Source organism: Glandiceps talaboti, chromosome 7 (genome assembly GCF_964340395.1).
Source record: "Glandiceps talaboti chromosome 7, keGlaTala1.1, whole genome shotgun sequence".
NCBI lineage: Eukaryota > Metazoa > Hemichordata > Enteropneusta > Spengelidae > Glandiceps > Glandiceps talaboti.
Genome location: NC_135555.1, coordinates 11,248,931 through 11,265,252, shown reverse-complemented (window position 1 = coordinate 11,265,252; position 16,322 = coordinate 11,248,931). Strand labels below are relative to the sequence as shown.

General features: G+C 37.2%; 1 protein-coding gene across 1 annotated transcript; it reads left to right on the top strand.

The window, feature by feature from the left end:
• The first annotated feature begins 1,960 nt into the window (after positions 1–1,960).
• LOC144437927 (lamin-B1-like) lies at positions 1,961–10,857 on the top strand. Its single transcript, XM_078126961.1, has 8 exons — positions 1,961–2,095; positions 2,590–2,756; positions 5,992–6,274; positions 7,418–7,603; positions 8,020–8,145; positions 8,765–8,988; positions 9,332–9,519; positions 10,769–10,857. Exons 1-8 carry the CDS (start codon positions 1,961–1,963, stop codon positions 10,855–10,857), a joined length of 1,398 nt encoding a protein of 465 aa, XP_077983087.1.
• Positions 10,858–16,322: the final 5,465 nt, after the last annotated feature.

The following is a 16,322-nucleotide window of genomic DNA, read 5'->3' as shown; positions in this document are numbered from 1 at the left end:
TTGACCATAAACGTTGGAGAGAGATTTACCCAACCACTATGTTGTGACGTTTTTGAGTCGAATCATACAATGGCAAATTCCGCCATGGAACACACAGTTGAAAGAATACAATATAAACCCTTCTTTCGAAGGAAACGTTTAAGATTTACGCGGTGGGTTTAAAATCAGTCAGTGAGGGAGTTATACATGTACACAGCGTCGTTATCAGTGAGGAGACACTTTGAAATTACTTTTAGACGTTGCAAGATTTAATTTATATGTTAACATACGGAACATTTTCCCTTTGACTCACCCTGTAATACAATATACCACAGCCGTTGTCGTTCTACTGTGTCGAATGCTTTCAAAAAGTCTACAAAAACGCAATAGATTTTTTCCCCTATTCATTGTCAAGTATTTTTGGATCATATGGATTTAATTTATAAGATGAAAATGTTGTCAACGGTGGAGTAGTCCCTCCTAAAAACCATCCTGGGTTTCGTTAATCTTGGCGAAAGCATCCACCCAAAAGGATCGAAGTCTCCGATTAAGGATTATCAGTGAAGATGTTAGTGAAGATACTTACGCTGTAACAGAGAAATCCCTCTGTAGTTATCCAGTACATTGGTTGCACCCGTTTTACGATTTGACACAATTTTAGTCGATTGTATCGATCAAGAATCCATGTCTGACCCGTTCCGTCTGAATTGCCATTAGACATCTATATTTCTTCGATTCAAACGTTTACATTCTAAGTCAAACCATTCTGGTTGGGTTCAGCTTTTTTGATTTACCATTCATTGAATACTTTTCTACTAAGACAACACTTTGAAGCAGCACAATCAAAGATATCTTGCCAGACAGATATAAAATCATTTACGTCAAAAATTACGTTTTTCACTAATTACCGATTCTGAGTGCAAATTACTTCAGAGTGGACGTAACTAACTCTGGTCATTTTTCCATGCATACTTAATCTCATCAATTTCTGGCCTTGATGTTGTTTCATACATATTTATCACAGTAAACACATTAAATTCTAAAGGGAAATGGTCGGATTTAGTACGCAAATCTATACAAAAGTCACGAATCAAATTAAAGAGTGGGGTTGACACCAAAACATAGTCAACTACATTTGCACCGTTATTTGAAATACAAGTGAAGTCTCCGTTGTTTACATCTGACCCTGACCTATTATTCACAATATGCAAATTAAAAGTGGCACATAATGAGAGTAAGGTACGACCAAAGGAATTCACAATTTTGTCCTTTGAAGCCCTTTTGACACAAAAAGCTATCTGCATCATAAGCACATTTGTCACTAATTACATACCTGGGATAGTCATCAATGATATGTAATCAGATTCACAACCAGTGCGTGCGTTGAAGTTACAATAGCATCAACATCATGATACAGGTAAAACTTAGAAATAACTTCAACTAGTTGACCTTCAACTCCATTATGTGAATTCAGGTCATTAAAAGAATGAGTGATACATCCCTGCATAATATACCTCACGAGATAACAAACCTTAGGGTAGATCATAACAATGGCGTGTTATATTTTTAGTAGTGATTATTTATGGATTTAGTGACATTCATAGTTTTTCGGTTTTCAGTCCAGTCACGGTTGTCAACTCTGACTCTTTACCATGTATTATGGTAGAGGGAAGGTTTTATAATCAGTCTTTTGTAATTTGAGAATATAAGCTTCGAATTTCGTAAAATTTGGTGCACACATTGATGATAACAAATTGCTTGTGTCACGTAAAGCCTGATTATTCATTTGCATAACTAATGATTTTACGGTAATCTGACAACTTCCTAAGTATACAAACTTCAAATTTTCTTATAATTTTTGGTATTATAATTATTTGCCAATGTATACAATGTATGATAGCGATAGCATAGAACTTTGCATTCCGTTACAGTTTAAATCTGGTTCTGGTTCTAGTACATTCCAACTGTTTGTAGATACAAGATGAGTGGATTCGGGGACCAAATTCAACAGTACTCGATGTCTCGGACACAAGAGAAGAGTGAACTTCAGCAGCTTAACGATCGTTTTAAAGAGTACCTTAGAAAAGCTGAACTCGTCAGAACAGACGCAAGTCAGGTAATATATATTTTTTTCTTTTATATTAATGACATTTTAGTATGTTTCAAAGTTTGTCTGCAATTCAATTTTTATCTTACAAGAATTCCGAATCCATGAAATTCAAATACAATGTCACTAATGTTTCCTCTTTATGTAGGTACAAAAATGGTATTTGAATTTGGTCTCATTTTGTTGAGAGAGAAAGAGAGAGAGAGAGAGAGAGAGAGAGAGAGAGAGAGAGAGAGAGAGAGAGAGAGAGAGAGAGAGAGAGAGAGAGAGAGAGAGAGAGAGAGAGAGAGAGAGAGAGAGAGAGAGAGAGAGAGAGAGAGAGACAGAGACAGAGAGAGAGAGACAGAGACAGAGAGAGAGACAGAGAGACAGAGAGAGACAGAGAGAGACAGACAGACAGACAGACAGACAGACAGACATAGCGCCATTGTTGTGATCCTACTAACTGTTGACCCAACGTTATGATAGATTATCACATTGTTAACTCATCGTCTCATCACCAGATCGACTTCTCTGTACTTTTGGCTTCTACATCGAAACTGGAGAAAGAAAGTGCAGACATCAAATTATTGTACGAAGATGAGATCCAGAAATTGAGAGCTGAATTGGAAGCAGTGTCAGCAAACAGACAAACAATTGAAGCACAGAACGCAGCGGAGTTAGAAAAAAGGTAGTGATATGAATTTAGATTTAAAGTTTATTTGATGAATTATCGTTGTTTATAAACAGTTTAGACATCGACAATTTATATGGGTATTTCATGATCGATAGTGTTATCAGCCAAAGTTTCTTTTCAAATATGATCGACTTAAATATTCCTATTATATTCATAGATAGAAGATTAGTACAGATATAAAATTATTAACCCACACATACGTAGATTGATAGATAGATAGATAGATAGATAGATAGATAGATAGATAGATAGATAGATAGATAGGTGGCTGGATAGATGGATGGGTGGGTGGACGGGTATGTAGATGGATGGATGGATAGATAGATACAGTATTGTAGACAGAGACATACCGTGTACATACATACATACATACATACATACATACATAGTTAGTTAGTTAGTTAGTTATTTTATTCACTGTACTTTTTAGAAGTAGATACACAAAACCCAAGGCAATGGTACCGATAACATAAGTTTAACACACTAAAGTAAAAGTCGATAAGTACAGAGGGTCAACCAAAGGCAGATGGCACATAATTATATTACATGTAACAGTTCAGACCTGGAGTCAAAAAACACTGAAAATTTAAACACTTCAGATTTACGGCAGTGTATATGGACATTTTCATATATGGATGGGGGACAAGCTATAATAAGCAGTTTGAGATTATCTATGGTCGTAGATTTTAAGAATGTCTGATGAGATTTTGACCATGGTAACAATATCCGTTTTACAGAAAAAGTCTTTTAATGAAACAAAGCTGACATTACATATGCATACATGCATACATGCATACATACATACATACATACATGCATACATGCATACATGCATACATGCATACATACATGCATACATGCATACATACATACATACATACATACATACATACATACATGCATACATGCATACATGCATGCATACATGCATGCATGCATAGTTAATTATTTAGTTATTTTATTCACTGTACTCGTTAAAAATAGATACATAAAACAAAGGGCAACGGTACCGCTAACATAAGTTTGACACAATACAATAAAAGTCAATAAGTACAGAGGGTCAATCAAGGGCAGATTTACGACAAGGTATTAGCTAATATATGAACATTTTCATATAAAGATGAGGGACAAGCTATAGCAAAGTATTTTGAGATTATCTATGGTAGATTTCAAGATGAGATTTTCACCATGGTAACAATATCTGATTTACAGAAAAAAAAAGTCTTTTAATGAAACAAAGTTGACATCCGTGTTGGCTTGTCTTATATGTTCGGGCTGTGGACAATTCAGTAAATATGGGCCTCACTTTGCCTCAATCGCCACAACTACAATTCTGATAATGTAGATACACGCTTAAACGGTCCGTATATATATTATGAATCAGCAAGTCCGGATTCATCTCTGTTCTGTAGGATGCAAACATTGAGTCAGTTTCAGTGTACACGCGATCTAATGTCTTTTATATGTTCTCTATCGCTTTCTTTACAAACTATATCTAGAGTACAAGAAAGTTTTGTTGATTTACATAGCACTGACCCACACGCGATAACTTGAAAAGGGTCACCGGGAACGGTCGCACGCTCCACTGAGTTTACTGATGAATGTTTTCGGCGTTGACCGAATACGCTGTTTCAATGTAGGTAGTCCTGTCTCAATTCAGTAACCATATATAAATTCGGTGACGATTTACGCACACTTAGCATGGCTTTGATCACGGTAATGTACATATTTTCTGTCAGGAGGTATCATTATAAAGCCACGTCTTACAGCTGTATAATATCGCTGACAACAACGCGGCCTCGAGAACCCTTTTCTTTATCCACAATGGAAAATCAATGTTCTTTAACACAAAGGCGAGGTATTTCCACAGATGACATTGCTTAGATTTGCATTGTTCATCAACAGCCTTAGCAATGTTGTCGTCTTGTGTGAAGATGGCGTCCAAGTAAACATACGAGTCATATTTATGTTTTCAAATCACCGATTGTCATGGCAACCGTATCTGCATCCGATCCATTTATCACCATAAATATGGTCTTTCCTTAATTTATAACCCATTCCTGAACGATTACAGAATTCAGATATATAGTCGCCTTCCTGATGCACATCTCTCTAGTAGTGGCAAGAAGTATAGTATCATCCACAAGGAGGAGAGAGTGAAGCCATTGTAGGTACCCATCATTTCCGCACTTGACCTTCAAATCACGAATTATGTTATTTACATATAATGGGAATAGTAAGCAACTGGTAGGCGAGCCTTGCCGTACCCCAATACAAGCAACTATGGTTGCTAGACCTAAAATGAATCTCGTATCTGCATTCAGAGTGACAATAATGCCAGCCGTAACCATAACACTGCAATATCCCAGTAAACATAGATGTTGAATTAGAGATGCCCTAGGGACTTTGTCATAGGCCTTAGAAAAATCAATCCACGAATGTGATAAAGATTTTAGTACGACAGTTTAGATTTTGCATAATCTATCAATAGTCTCAATGTCATCATCACTCTGTGCCCCAGCTTGTTCACGATCCGGTGTAAACCACTTTGCTAATCGTCGATATAAATTAAAATCACATTATAGACTTCAGCGAGCGGGCGAATCAATTACACTTATGCCGTCATGATATTTCCACATTGCATTCGTTCACCTTTTTTTGAACAAAACAGTGAGTCTCGATATGGTTCATTCAACAGGTAAGATTGCTGTATTAAATGCAACATTAAAGAGTACTGTTACCATTACAACCAAACTAATTGGCAACCATTTCAGGATTTCAGGTGGAACCCCAGGGGACAGCCACTTTTAAATAAATAAATAAAATTAAAAAAACCATACATACATGAATGACAATACATGATATAGTCGGTGTAAGGCTAAGAAACTGACATGCACTATGTACTTACATAAACAACATGGGGCTCAGACTTAAATTGGTAGGTTAACGTCAGCAACCAACGATAATATTACACCCACAAGCAAGTTAAATACATCTACTAGTTAGATACATAGATACATAGATACATAGATACATACACACACACACACACACACATACATACATACATACATACATACATACATACATACATACATACATACGCACGCACGCACACACATACACACACACATACATACATACATACATACATACATACATACATACATACATACATACATACAGTATGAAATGAGTTACAATGACCTATTTGCTATATTCATTGTAGGCTTGCTGCAGAGCAACATCATAACCGTGAACTCCAGGATGAACTTGTTAAACTTCGACAACAGTTGGGTTCCAAAGACGTACAATTGGTCCAAGTCCTGGCAGAAAAGAACGATCTCATGACACAGCTTGAGATGTTAATGAAAGAAAACGTTGGGTTGAAAAGACAACTTGAAGAGGCCAGTGGGAAATATGATATGGATGGTCGTGCACTGGCAGAAGCAAGAGAAGCACTCGCTGCTCTGCAAAAGAAGTATGATTTCGAACGACAAGTATGTGCCAAGGTGAGAGTAAACCAACTTTGACTCGATACTTTGAGGTCATGCACATTCAAATATATGTCATGTACATTCTACACAAAAACAACTATGTTGTGAAATGTTGAGACATGAACTTTCTGTTGTCACTGTAAATACAGCATGAATATGTAACTTCTTTTCAAAACAATGTATAACTTACAGTGTGAACATGTAGATATTTTGTTGGTTTCAGGGTTGGTGCATGTGCACATCGATTCTTTTGGGTTGTCCAATTATATAGGCTCTAAACTCAGTAGACTGATAGAGTTTTCGTTATTCGCGTTGTAACCGTGTGCGGGGGTGGGGGTGGGGTGGGCTTCAGTAATTACAAGGGGGTGACAGGGAATTAGAGGAGCGGAATTAGAGGAGAGCTACATTTTGTATCGGCTCATTTGTATTATCTAACTTTGCATTATTTTGTGATTGAAAATATTAATCAAATCGCTGCTGCCAACTGTATAAGCAATTATTGCTAGTTCATGGGATGGTGTGAGGAGATGAGTAGGATTAACTGGAGAGAAAGGGAGACAGTGGTAAGGAATTCTGGATAGGCTTTCATCATTGAGTGGAGATTTTTACATCGATTCCGATCACTCGTCTAAGGGAGTTCTGCCAATTAGATCAAAACATGAGAACTTCACACAGAGTTCGCAGTAGCACGGGAAAGAGCGAATACGTGTAAAATAACCAATGTGATGGCAGCGATGGAATCGAATTGTTACCATTGATTCTGAGACGTGTGTCCCTTTTCACGCCTGACAACATTCTAACCCATGCTTTTGACATATTTCAACGGGGGGGGGGGGGGTTATGTTTTAGGGAAATGTATAATTGATGAGGAAGGGTCACTATTTTGAAAACGGAAACGGAGGAGAGCCACGTTTTGCGCAGTAGTCCTGGCATGATTTTCACACCCCCTGTAATAACTTGAGGCTCCTAAAGAAGTGATAACAGGAATACAGACAATGATGAATCTGCCAATCTAGTTTCCGACGTACGATCAACATTAATCATTAACGCATGCGCAACTACATTTTATGGACTTAAAATTTACCGACATCGACGGAATAATTGTCATTTTTATCTTGGGTTCTCGCCACAATTCATTGTTTCATTTTTGACAAACAGGAATTGGCAGAGATGAAGCTTCGATTTGACGAGAAAAGTGAACTACTCTTACAAATGGAAGTCAAACTACGGAATAATGCAAACACTGTAGACAATCTACCAGAAATGCTGGAGAGAGTGCGCAGGGCTGCTCACTTACAATTGGAGAAATATAAAGGCGAATCGGAGGCTGAATATACCATGAAAGTAAGTGGATTTTAATGTACTTTGATATAGATTGATTGGGGGGTTTTGGCTTTCATTTCATTTTATTTCATTTCATTTCCCTTCCATTTACGACCCATCCAGTGAATTCCAAAATCGAGAGGGCTGAAAATATCGTATAGAACCCTGAATTGTCTAATCTTCTCCTAAACAATATTTTTTGTTTTTCTTCAGATTTACACACTTTGTCCATTTTCAACCCCTCCCCCGCCCCACCCCTACATGTTCTACGACATATTTTATACAGATTGGTGTGATCGGTATGATCGGTGATCCTGGTTATAAATTACGTTATAGAAATCTTTATATTTTCAACGTTGGTGACGCTGTTCGAATCGCGAGATTAAGATATAAACCTATAGAGGTTGGTAATATAATGGCATCCATTTCTATCGCAGTTGAATCTCCTCAAGAAACAACTTGGCCAAGATGCATCTGAATTTACGAAGTTGGCTGAGGAGAGCAAAATCCTCGCCGATGAATTGGAAGAAGCTCGAGGTCATAATGCCACACTGATGATCACGGTAAAAGAACAAAACAGAATACAAATTTTCAGTTCATTATTTTAACCGATGTGAGTTTTATTTAGTGCACACGTAACATTCCTTGTTATCAAAAAAACCCGATTACTTTCAACTTGAATCAGAAACTGTAAGTTTTCAAATCAATTGATTTTTTTTTCAGTTTATAAAAAAAAGCTATGCCCATGCATGAAGCATTGGGTGTACCTTGCGATTTTTTTTTATAATAGTGTGTTGTATCGTTTGCCAAATCACCAAGTTCAAAGTTAATTACAATCAAGGAATTCCTTGTCAAACTAGTCCTTCGAGTCGCTGTAGGCAGCTTCATTTTTGTCTGAAGCTGTCATTAAATATAGTGAAAAGTCTTGCATTTCCGATTTACGTTATTTATATATACACCACACCCCTCTCTTCTATACGTTTGTAATTTGTGTGGTCTTATATCTGAATTCGCTTCCATTGTTTACAGAATAAATTGCATGAGATATAATAGTGCATGTACATGTATAATGTAGATGTAATTGTTGAAACATTTCCCTCAGCCTTTTAAACTCACTGTGTAAAGCATTCCCTCCATTAAAGTACATTTATATTACCTGATATACTTATATTTTCTATATAGATTCGTGCTCTTGATGAAAGTAGCTCTACATTGGCTCAAAGTCTTGAACAAGAACGTAAGAAATACTCAGCTCACATCCTCGCATTGGAAGCTAAAATAAAGGAGCTACAAAACCAACTGGTTGTCAAGCTTGTTGATCACAGTTCTATAGCTAGTGGAACAGCGGTACCACTTACCGGGGAGATTGAGTCGTTGAAAGTATTGGTTGAAGATGCAGAAAGCAAGTATGTAACATAATATATATACGATCTTTGTCTCATATTACTTCAGTCTCTCTCTATCTCTCTGTCTCTGTCTGTCTGTCTGTCTGTCTGTCTGTCTGTCTGTCTGTCTGTCTGTCTGTCTGTCTGTCTCTCTGTCTCTGTCTCTGTCTCTGTCTCAGTCTGTCTCTGTCTCTCTCTCTCTCTCTCTCTCTCTCTCTCTCTCTCTCTCTCTCTCTCTCTCTCTCTCTCTCTCTCTCTCTCTCTCTCTCTCTCTCTCTCTCTCTCTCTCTCTCTCTCTCTCTCTCTCTCTCTCTCTCTCTCTCTCTGGTTGTAATAATGACATATTTTAATTGCTCCAATATAGGTTGATTAAGTCCTCATCTGGAGGTAGAGCCCAAGCTGGATATACAGTGACTGAGAAGGTGACCTATAGTACTGGCCATGGCGGAGGCACAAATGTCACCGTTGATAGGCCCAAGTTTAACTCACTCGTTGGACAATGCGCTCGAAACACGACCCCTGTACGAAGTTCGCAGGGGCCTCGTCTAACAGGTAAAGTGTTTATTTACTGCCTTCCTGCCTTGTTTCCAGCTACCATTGTATTTCATTGAGTCGATACAATTCAACGGATAACCCAGAATACGGTCACGTTGTTAATATTTCTAAAGTACTGTAGGATGGGATGGTGGGATATAAGAATTTGTCTTTCTCATACACAATGTGTTTCTCATGTTACCACACAAAAGGAAAACAGTAGTAGGACGACGGTACTGATACGTTCATTCGTAACTTTCATAGACTGACTGACTGATCGACCGACTTACTGACTGAGTGCGCGACTGCTGGCTGGCTGGCTCAGGCTGGCTCAGGCTGGTTGGCAATCTGATTAAAATCTGATGTAGTGAAAGCGGATGATTCCTTAATCAGTTTGACTGGCTGACTGACTGACTGACTTACTTACTTATGATGATTGATTGATTGTTTGTGTGTTTGTGTGTTTGTTTGTTTGTTTGTTTGTTTGTTTGTTTGTTTGTTTGTTTGTTTGTTTGTTTGTTTGATTAGATATTTGCTTGGTACGTGTTTGATTGATTTTTTTAAATTTGATTAGTTGATGTGTTTGTAGGTTAATAGAGTGATTGTTTTGCCGATTGATTGATTGATTGATTAATTGATTGATTGATTGATTGATTGATTGATTGATTGATTGATTGATTGAAAGACTTTCTATTGATTGGTTGATCGATTAGGCCAAATAAAAAAAAGTTGTTTGGTTCCGGTTACCCGACCCCCAACTAGCTAGTTTTTCATGCCGACCCTAAACATTTCTTACGTATTCGAGAAAAAATAATAATAAAATAGTAAAAATTGTGAGGTCTCGCAAGAAATAGTGGGAGCTAAAACTGACATCAACTTACTGTTCTTCCAATCTGTAATGGCTGTACATCTGATAGGAAGAAATAAACAACACAGAGACCATTTGGAAAGCAAGGGAGAACCTGAACTAGACACTCACACATGAAAAAATTGTTTAAAAAATATAATAAAAAATCTTCCTACCCTACTATTTTAAAATTGAATGTAATTGGAATCACACAATTTGTTTACGCCTTAATTGATTCATTAATTTACCAGGATCGTAGGTTTTTAAGTAGATCGATCGGTTGTATAAAATGACTACTGATTGAATTATTGTTATTATTTATTTATTTATTTATTCATTCATTTATTTATTTCATTTATTACCTAGAATTGTTTACGCCTAGTTTTTACTATTTCAATATTTGTATTTTGTATTCTCCAGTCTATACTAGGAATAAAGATTCCTTGCCGCTGATAACACCAGGGGTTTCAAACCGCACTGCATTGGTTACCAAGTCATTGAACAGATAGACAAGACACCATGATTTGTTGAGTTGAGTTAAATCAATGCTGGCTTCTGAAACAACGTGCGTGGTATACCAATCATATGGAGAAGACATCGGAATGTCTACATACTGTTAGACATGGTGGCTGTGTTGGAATGATATATTGTATATAATCATGGTATCCTAATATTGAGATACTGCGAAAATACAAGAATATACATGTAGAGTAGATATGACAGTATTAATCTTTGTGTGATATATTTGGGCAATTCATAAGAAATGGTGGCAGTGGGAAGAAAGGGAGATACATAGACTGTAGCTATAAAGACCCGTAACCTGGATGTTTACATACCATTGCTTGTACATACATTTAGAATAGACTAAAATACGTCGCTGGGGGCGTCCTTATTATCCCGTCTCCTCTGTCACGGTGGAAATGGATGATAAGAGCGTCCACAACGGCTGATCTTTCAGTCTACATTAAACCATTGCTAAAGAAAACTATTTGATGTTTACGAATTGTTTTATTGTGTGTTACGGGTAAAAGATAAAGCCTCCACCCTTGATTTCGGGCTAAATTTCGTTTAAAATATTGCCCAGCGATTCTGTTCCATTTACACATTTTACTATTATACACCCCTTCGTGACGTGTCTTATGATTATATACACTTGAGCCTTCTCAACCTGTATTAATAAAATCACAACTTGAGGAAGCGTTCAGTAATACAAGGGGCTGGGAAGTGAGGTCACTTTTTTACAAATCGCTTCTCGGGGAGGGCCATATTTAGAAAATTGTACCAACGGAGGGTCATGTTATTACTAGTATCTCACTTTGCATTATTTAGTGATTTTGGCATATATGATATAGTATTGGACTGCTGTCACCGGTTCTAAGTCCCACTACTGCCACGTTCAACCACTGTACCGTATTATAATGCATCAGAACATGACATATCTTAATGAATTGAACAGAAGAACTATTACTCAACAATAAGGAGTTGAACTTATATCAAGATTTTAAACAAGGGAAAGAACTACTCTATTTACAGGAGATAATGCGAAACACTACACTCAGTCTATGAGATAAACTTGTCAAACAATACCTTAATCAAGCAATTGAAAACAGAAAAGATTTTGTTAAAACTAAAATAGAATAGTTTAGCCGTTAGATTTTCTGACAACTAACATTTGAAGCATACATTTTTATTTTTATTTTCGTTTTATCAATATTCTTACCTCACTTTGGTTTATTTTGTTGTTTGTTCCTGTATGTTTAGTAGTGTATGTATTTTTATGCTGCTCCTAACAATCTTAGCGAGCCCCTGATACAAAAGGTATGCAATAAATAAATAAATAAATAAATAAATAAATAAATAAATAAATAAATAAATAACATATTAGTCAATTCGCTGCTGACTACCACGAAGTGAATCAATTGTTTGTATAGTGGTTTGTGGAGAGGAGTGGGTATCACATGTATAAATGGTCGGTATGGGGGAAAGTATGGGAACGTTCATTATATAACGGGGAACAACTTAATTCTGATTATCGATGTGGTAGAAGAGGTGGTATCAAGTCCTTAATATTATCGTTGAATTCTTGTGGGCCATTTCATGATTTCGCATCACATATACATTTCGCTCGATTAAGAAACATCTATGTGTTCTTTCAGTGGTACCTCAAGAGTCTTAGTATACATGAATATTTATTAGATGCACAATATATATGCATGACTCTTTATCTCAAGGAAAAATGGCTAGTGGGCGCGTGACCCAGTCTTCCGGGGCTAGCGCCCCTCAACAGCACGTACCTTTTAAAGTTAAACAGCCTAAGGGTCTAGCAGCAAGGCTTCCCCCTCCCCTCCCCTCCCTTAAAACACCGACTACAACCATAGGTTCGTTATCGGAGGATGAATAAGTTTTATTTTACCACAAACACTGATCATTCAATAAATCAATCAATCATTCAATCAATCAACTAATCAATAAATCAATTGATCGATAAATCAATTACATGTCTGTTGGTCCCTGTGAACAAAGATAGACCGATACAGGACAAAAGTGATCCATAGACCCTCCACGTCTATGCATGATGATCTAACCCCAAAGAGGATAGAATACACAATGTATTTCAGGAATATTCAATTGATCCTTGTATAAAAAAATACTCCCTACACAGCAGTACGTAATTGCTGACCTTGGTAAGACCCACGATAGGCAATTCCCTCATACAATATTGAACACGAGAGACAAGCATATGATAACAGCTGGCAGTTTAATGATATCCGGCTAGCTCCTAGTGACTGACTTTTTATCGAACGGGCAAGGGTCTTGTGCAGAATTTACGGCGAGGAGGGGAGAGGGAGGAGAAAATGGGGGGGGGGAAGGGGGACGAAAAAATTGGGGTGTGAAGTGTGTACATTCACAACATTTCTTGCGGCTTTGCCATATTCTTAAACCTTTAACATTTTAATAACGAGGCTGGCCACGGGTGATGGCTACGAGAATATGTTTGTGTGTTAATCTGCTCTCTCCATTGAGAGTAAAATTGGGGTCACTGAAGACAATTTTCAAGTACAGTACTCTATAGCTTTCAATATAATGCCACGTATACATTTTCATTACTTTCAACAACAAAAAATACTCACCGTGGGAGGGGGATATCCCTCCCACACACTCCCAACTAGCGATCATGGGGGATGCTTGTGTCTTCAAGAATGAAACGGAAAACCCTATATCCTAGTATAGGTTAAATCCCAAAGCGCGACCTCTCCTTGTAAAACCCACAATGCAACCCTTACTGTTATATAAGGACGTTGAAGTTGCCACTGTTATTTTAATCTCCAGAATGCGGGAAGTGGGGAGGGGTACCGTATAATTACATGTATTAAATGTGTAGCCTTGGAGGGGCTTTACGGAAATTATTTGGTTCATTTTGGGGAAGTCATTAAATTTTTTGTGAGCGCGAAGTAAAGGGCGGGGGGGGGGGCTGCAAAACAAATTTTGACAATAATAATTTCTCCTCAGGACCCCCCCCCTGCTGTAAATTCTGCTCGTTCCCTAATTCCCAACGTATTAAAGTCTAATTTTAGTTTCCTTGCACGGTATTTACCAATCGATGTGCTCCGTTCGTTTGTAGTCATCAGTCCGTCCTGGTGGACATTTCTTTATTACTCCCCTGGTGATGTGTGCTTACACAAACGACCATTAAATGTCTTTAATTTATCTTGCTACACAGGGACCTGGTCCTATCGTTGTCCTTCAGTTGCATATTAATGAAGGGAATGCCACGAGATCAGTCTGTGATCAGTTCTAAATGGGAAATGGAGCTATGAAATATAGGCTGACATCTACACGACTTCGTTATCAACCACCGTGGGGGCATTAATTTAAGTAATTAAGAATTCAAGCCATTAATTTGTCTTGGACAATAAGTTGTTTGTCTTATCTTTGGGTTAATTAACTGGAACGAAAAAGAGCCAACGTGAATTCTTTAGGAGTTTCGAGTGACTGTAACTATAATGTGGTCGTCCTGTTAATATTGTAAAATGCTGAGCAATAATATGTGTCTCCTAATTTGGTGCCTTCTAAGTTTATGAGCAGAATGGTTAACTGAATTTTTTTACAAGCTACAAGATGTAATTGGAAAAAAATATATACCACAATATTGCATAAATCACTTGCTTCCCGACCCTGTTGCAGTCTCCGTTTTGACCGTGTCTGTCTGTCTGTCTGTCTGTCTGTCTGTCTGTCTGTCTGTCTGTCTGTCTGTCTGTCTGTCTGTCTGTCTGTCTTTCTGACTCCCTGTCTCAAATCGTCATCGCTGTTTACATTTGTGTACAAGAACGTGTTCATATATATATCGCATACAAATGCTTTCAACTCTTGCAAATGTCACCGTCCAAGTTAAGGTTGTCGACTTTGCCTTTCATGTCCCTATATACTTGCCACACAATTATAGAAAAAGCCGGGAAAAAATCTCACGTACGCTCTTTTATCCAATTTAACCGTTTTAAATTCCCATGTTACGACTTTATTTTCCTTCAGTTGTGAGGGGAATGTCAGTGTTTGTTGTTGACTCCTTATTTAAAGATCTAGACGGCAGACACTTCTCTAAAGGATATCAAGACAGACATAAAGCTGTGTGCCACCCTATAGGTCATACCTCTGGGCCTGCACATATGCTATTATGATAGATTGTTTCACCACATCTAAATGTAAGCGGTTTAAACACATTGCAATACTTCATGCCTCGTTGAATTTAATGAAGTGCACTGTGTTCATTCCTTCCCCGTGCGTTTGGAAACCTCTTGAAACGAGAATTCCATAAACTTTTATATGTATGGAGTTGAGGTCTGACTAGAGTTTACTCATCCGCTTAGGGACTATTTAAAATGCTATTCAGTAGATTATCCACCGTGGAGTATACGATATCTGACTTAATTTCTTGTCATCTTAAGTAGATTAAGTCAGATCGCGTTTTGTACGCAAGATTTGTTGGCTATATTACGTTAAACGCAGAGAAAGAAAAAAATATTTCCCCAAAACATCTAGTACTATTTTCAGGTCAAGTGCTAGACATGGCAATTCGGGTGATTAGCGCAAGTTAAGTAAAACCACATTATCTTTTTGGAGTGTTCTATTGGGCATTGCCTTTAAGAGACAGCGTGTTTCCGACATGGTATTTGCAAGTGTGAAATTAAAGGAACGTCAAATCGTTAACACAGGTATTATTCAAACTTTGTTATTGTACGTACAATATCCAAGATTAATTTACATATTTTTAATCTTTCGCAATTTATTGACGGTCACTTTAAACAAAAACAGGGCTTATCTACATTCGCTATAAAGTTATATTTGATCTTCACTTTTGAAACTTTTGGTTTCCCTTCGATTGAAAGCATTTTCATAAATCGGCGTTGAGAGTCATTTCGTGATTTTATATCACCTACACTACGCCCAATTTCAGAGAAATACCAATCTGAATTTCTGCCTTAATTGTTTTTGTTTGTTGTGGGCCACACTGCATCATGGTAGTCATCTGAAATGCAAATGCAGTAGGTGAACAATGAATATTCATGGCATCCCCCACTGGAAATAATAAGCAGTAAATCATGGATAATTGTTACTATTATGTTAATTATTGGTTGTATGTAGACCTCTATAGATATCTACACATTCTCATCATAGCCATCTACAATGAACCAGAAAGAAACGACACAGAAAAACTAACAATTCAAATGATTTTTGTTTATTTTGTACAGAAACCAATACTTATGTTCTAAAGAAGGATTTACAACAACAACAACAACAACAACAACAACAACAACAACAACACAGACAACCATTACTACTACTTATACTTTTTTTCTTTTTACGTATCAAAGAAAGTTTGTTTCTAACAAATAATGTAAAAGCGAATTGATTTACTACATGTTTCCCAAGAGAGATAATTTTTTTATTTTGGCGATATTTTTCTGATAAATTATAC

What these genes read in the sequence shown, in the direction of transcription:
- LOC144437927 (XM_078126961.1), top strand. Translation starts at nt 1,961, where the DNA reads ATGAGTGGATTCGGGGACCAAATTCAACAGTACTCGATGTCTCGGACA. An exon ending in GCAGCGGAGTTAGAAAAAAG is followed by an intron (nt 2,757 to 5,991) that starts GTAGTGATATGA and finishes TATTCATTGTAG; the next exon opens with GCTTGCTGCAGAGCAACATC. An exon ending in AACGACAAGTATGTGCCAAG is followed by an intron (nt 6,275 to 7,417) that starts GTGAGAGTAAAC and finishes TTTGACAAACAG; the next exon opens with GAATTGGCAGAGATGAAGCT.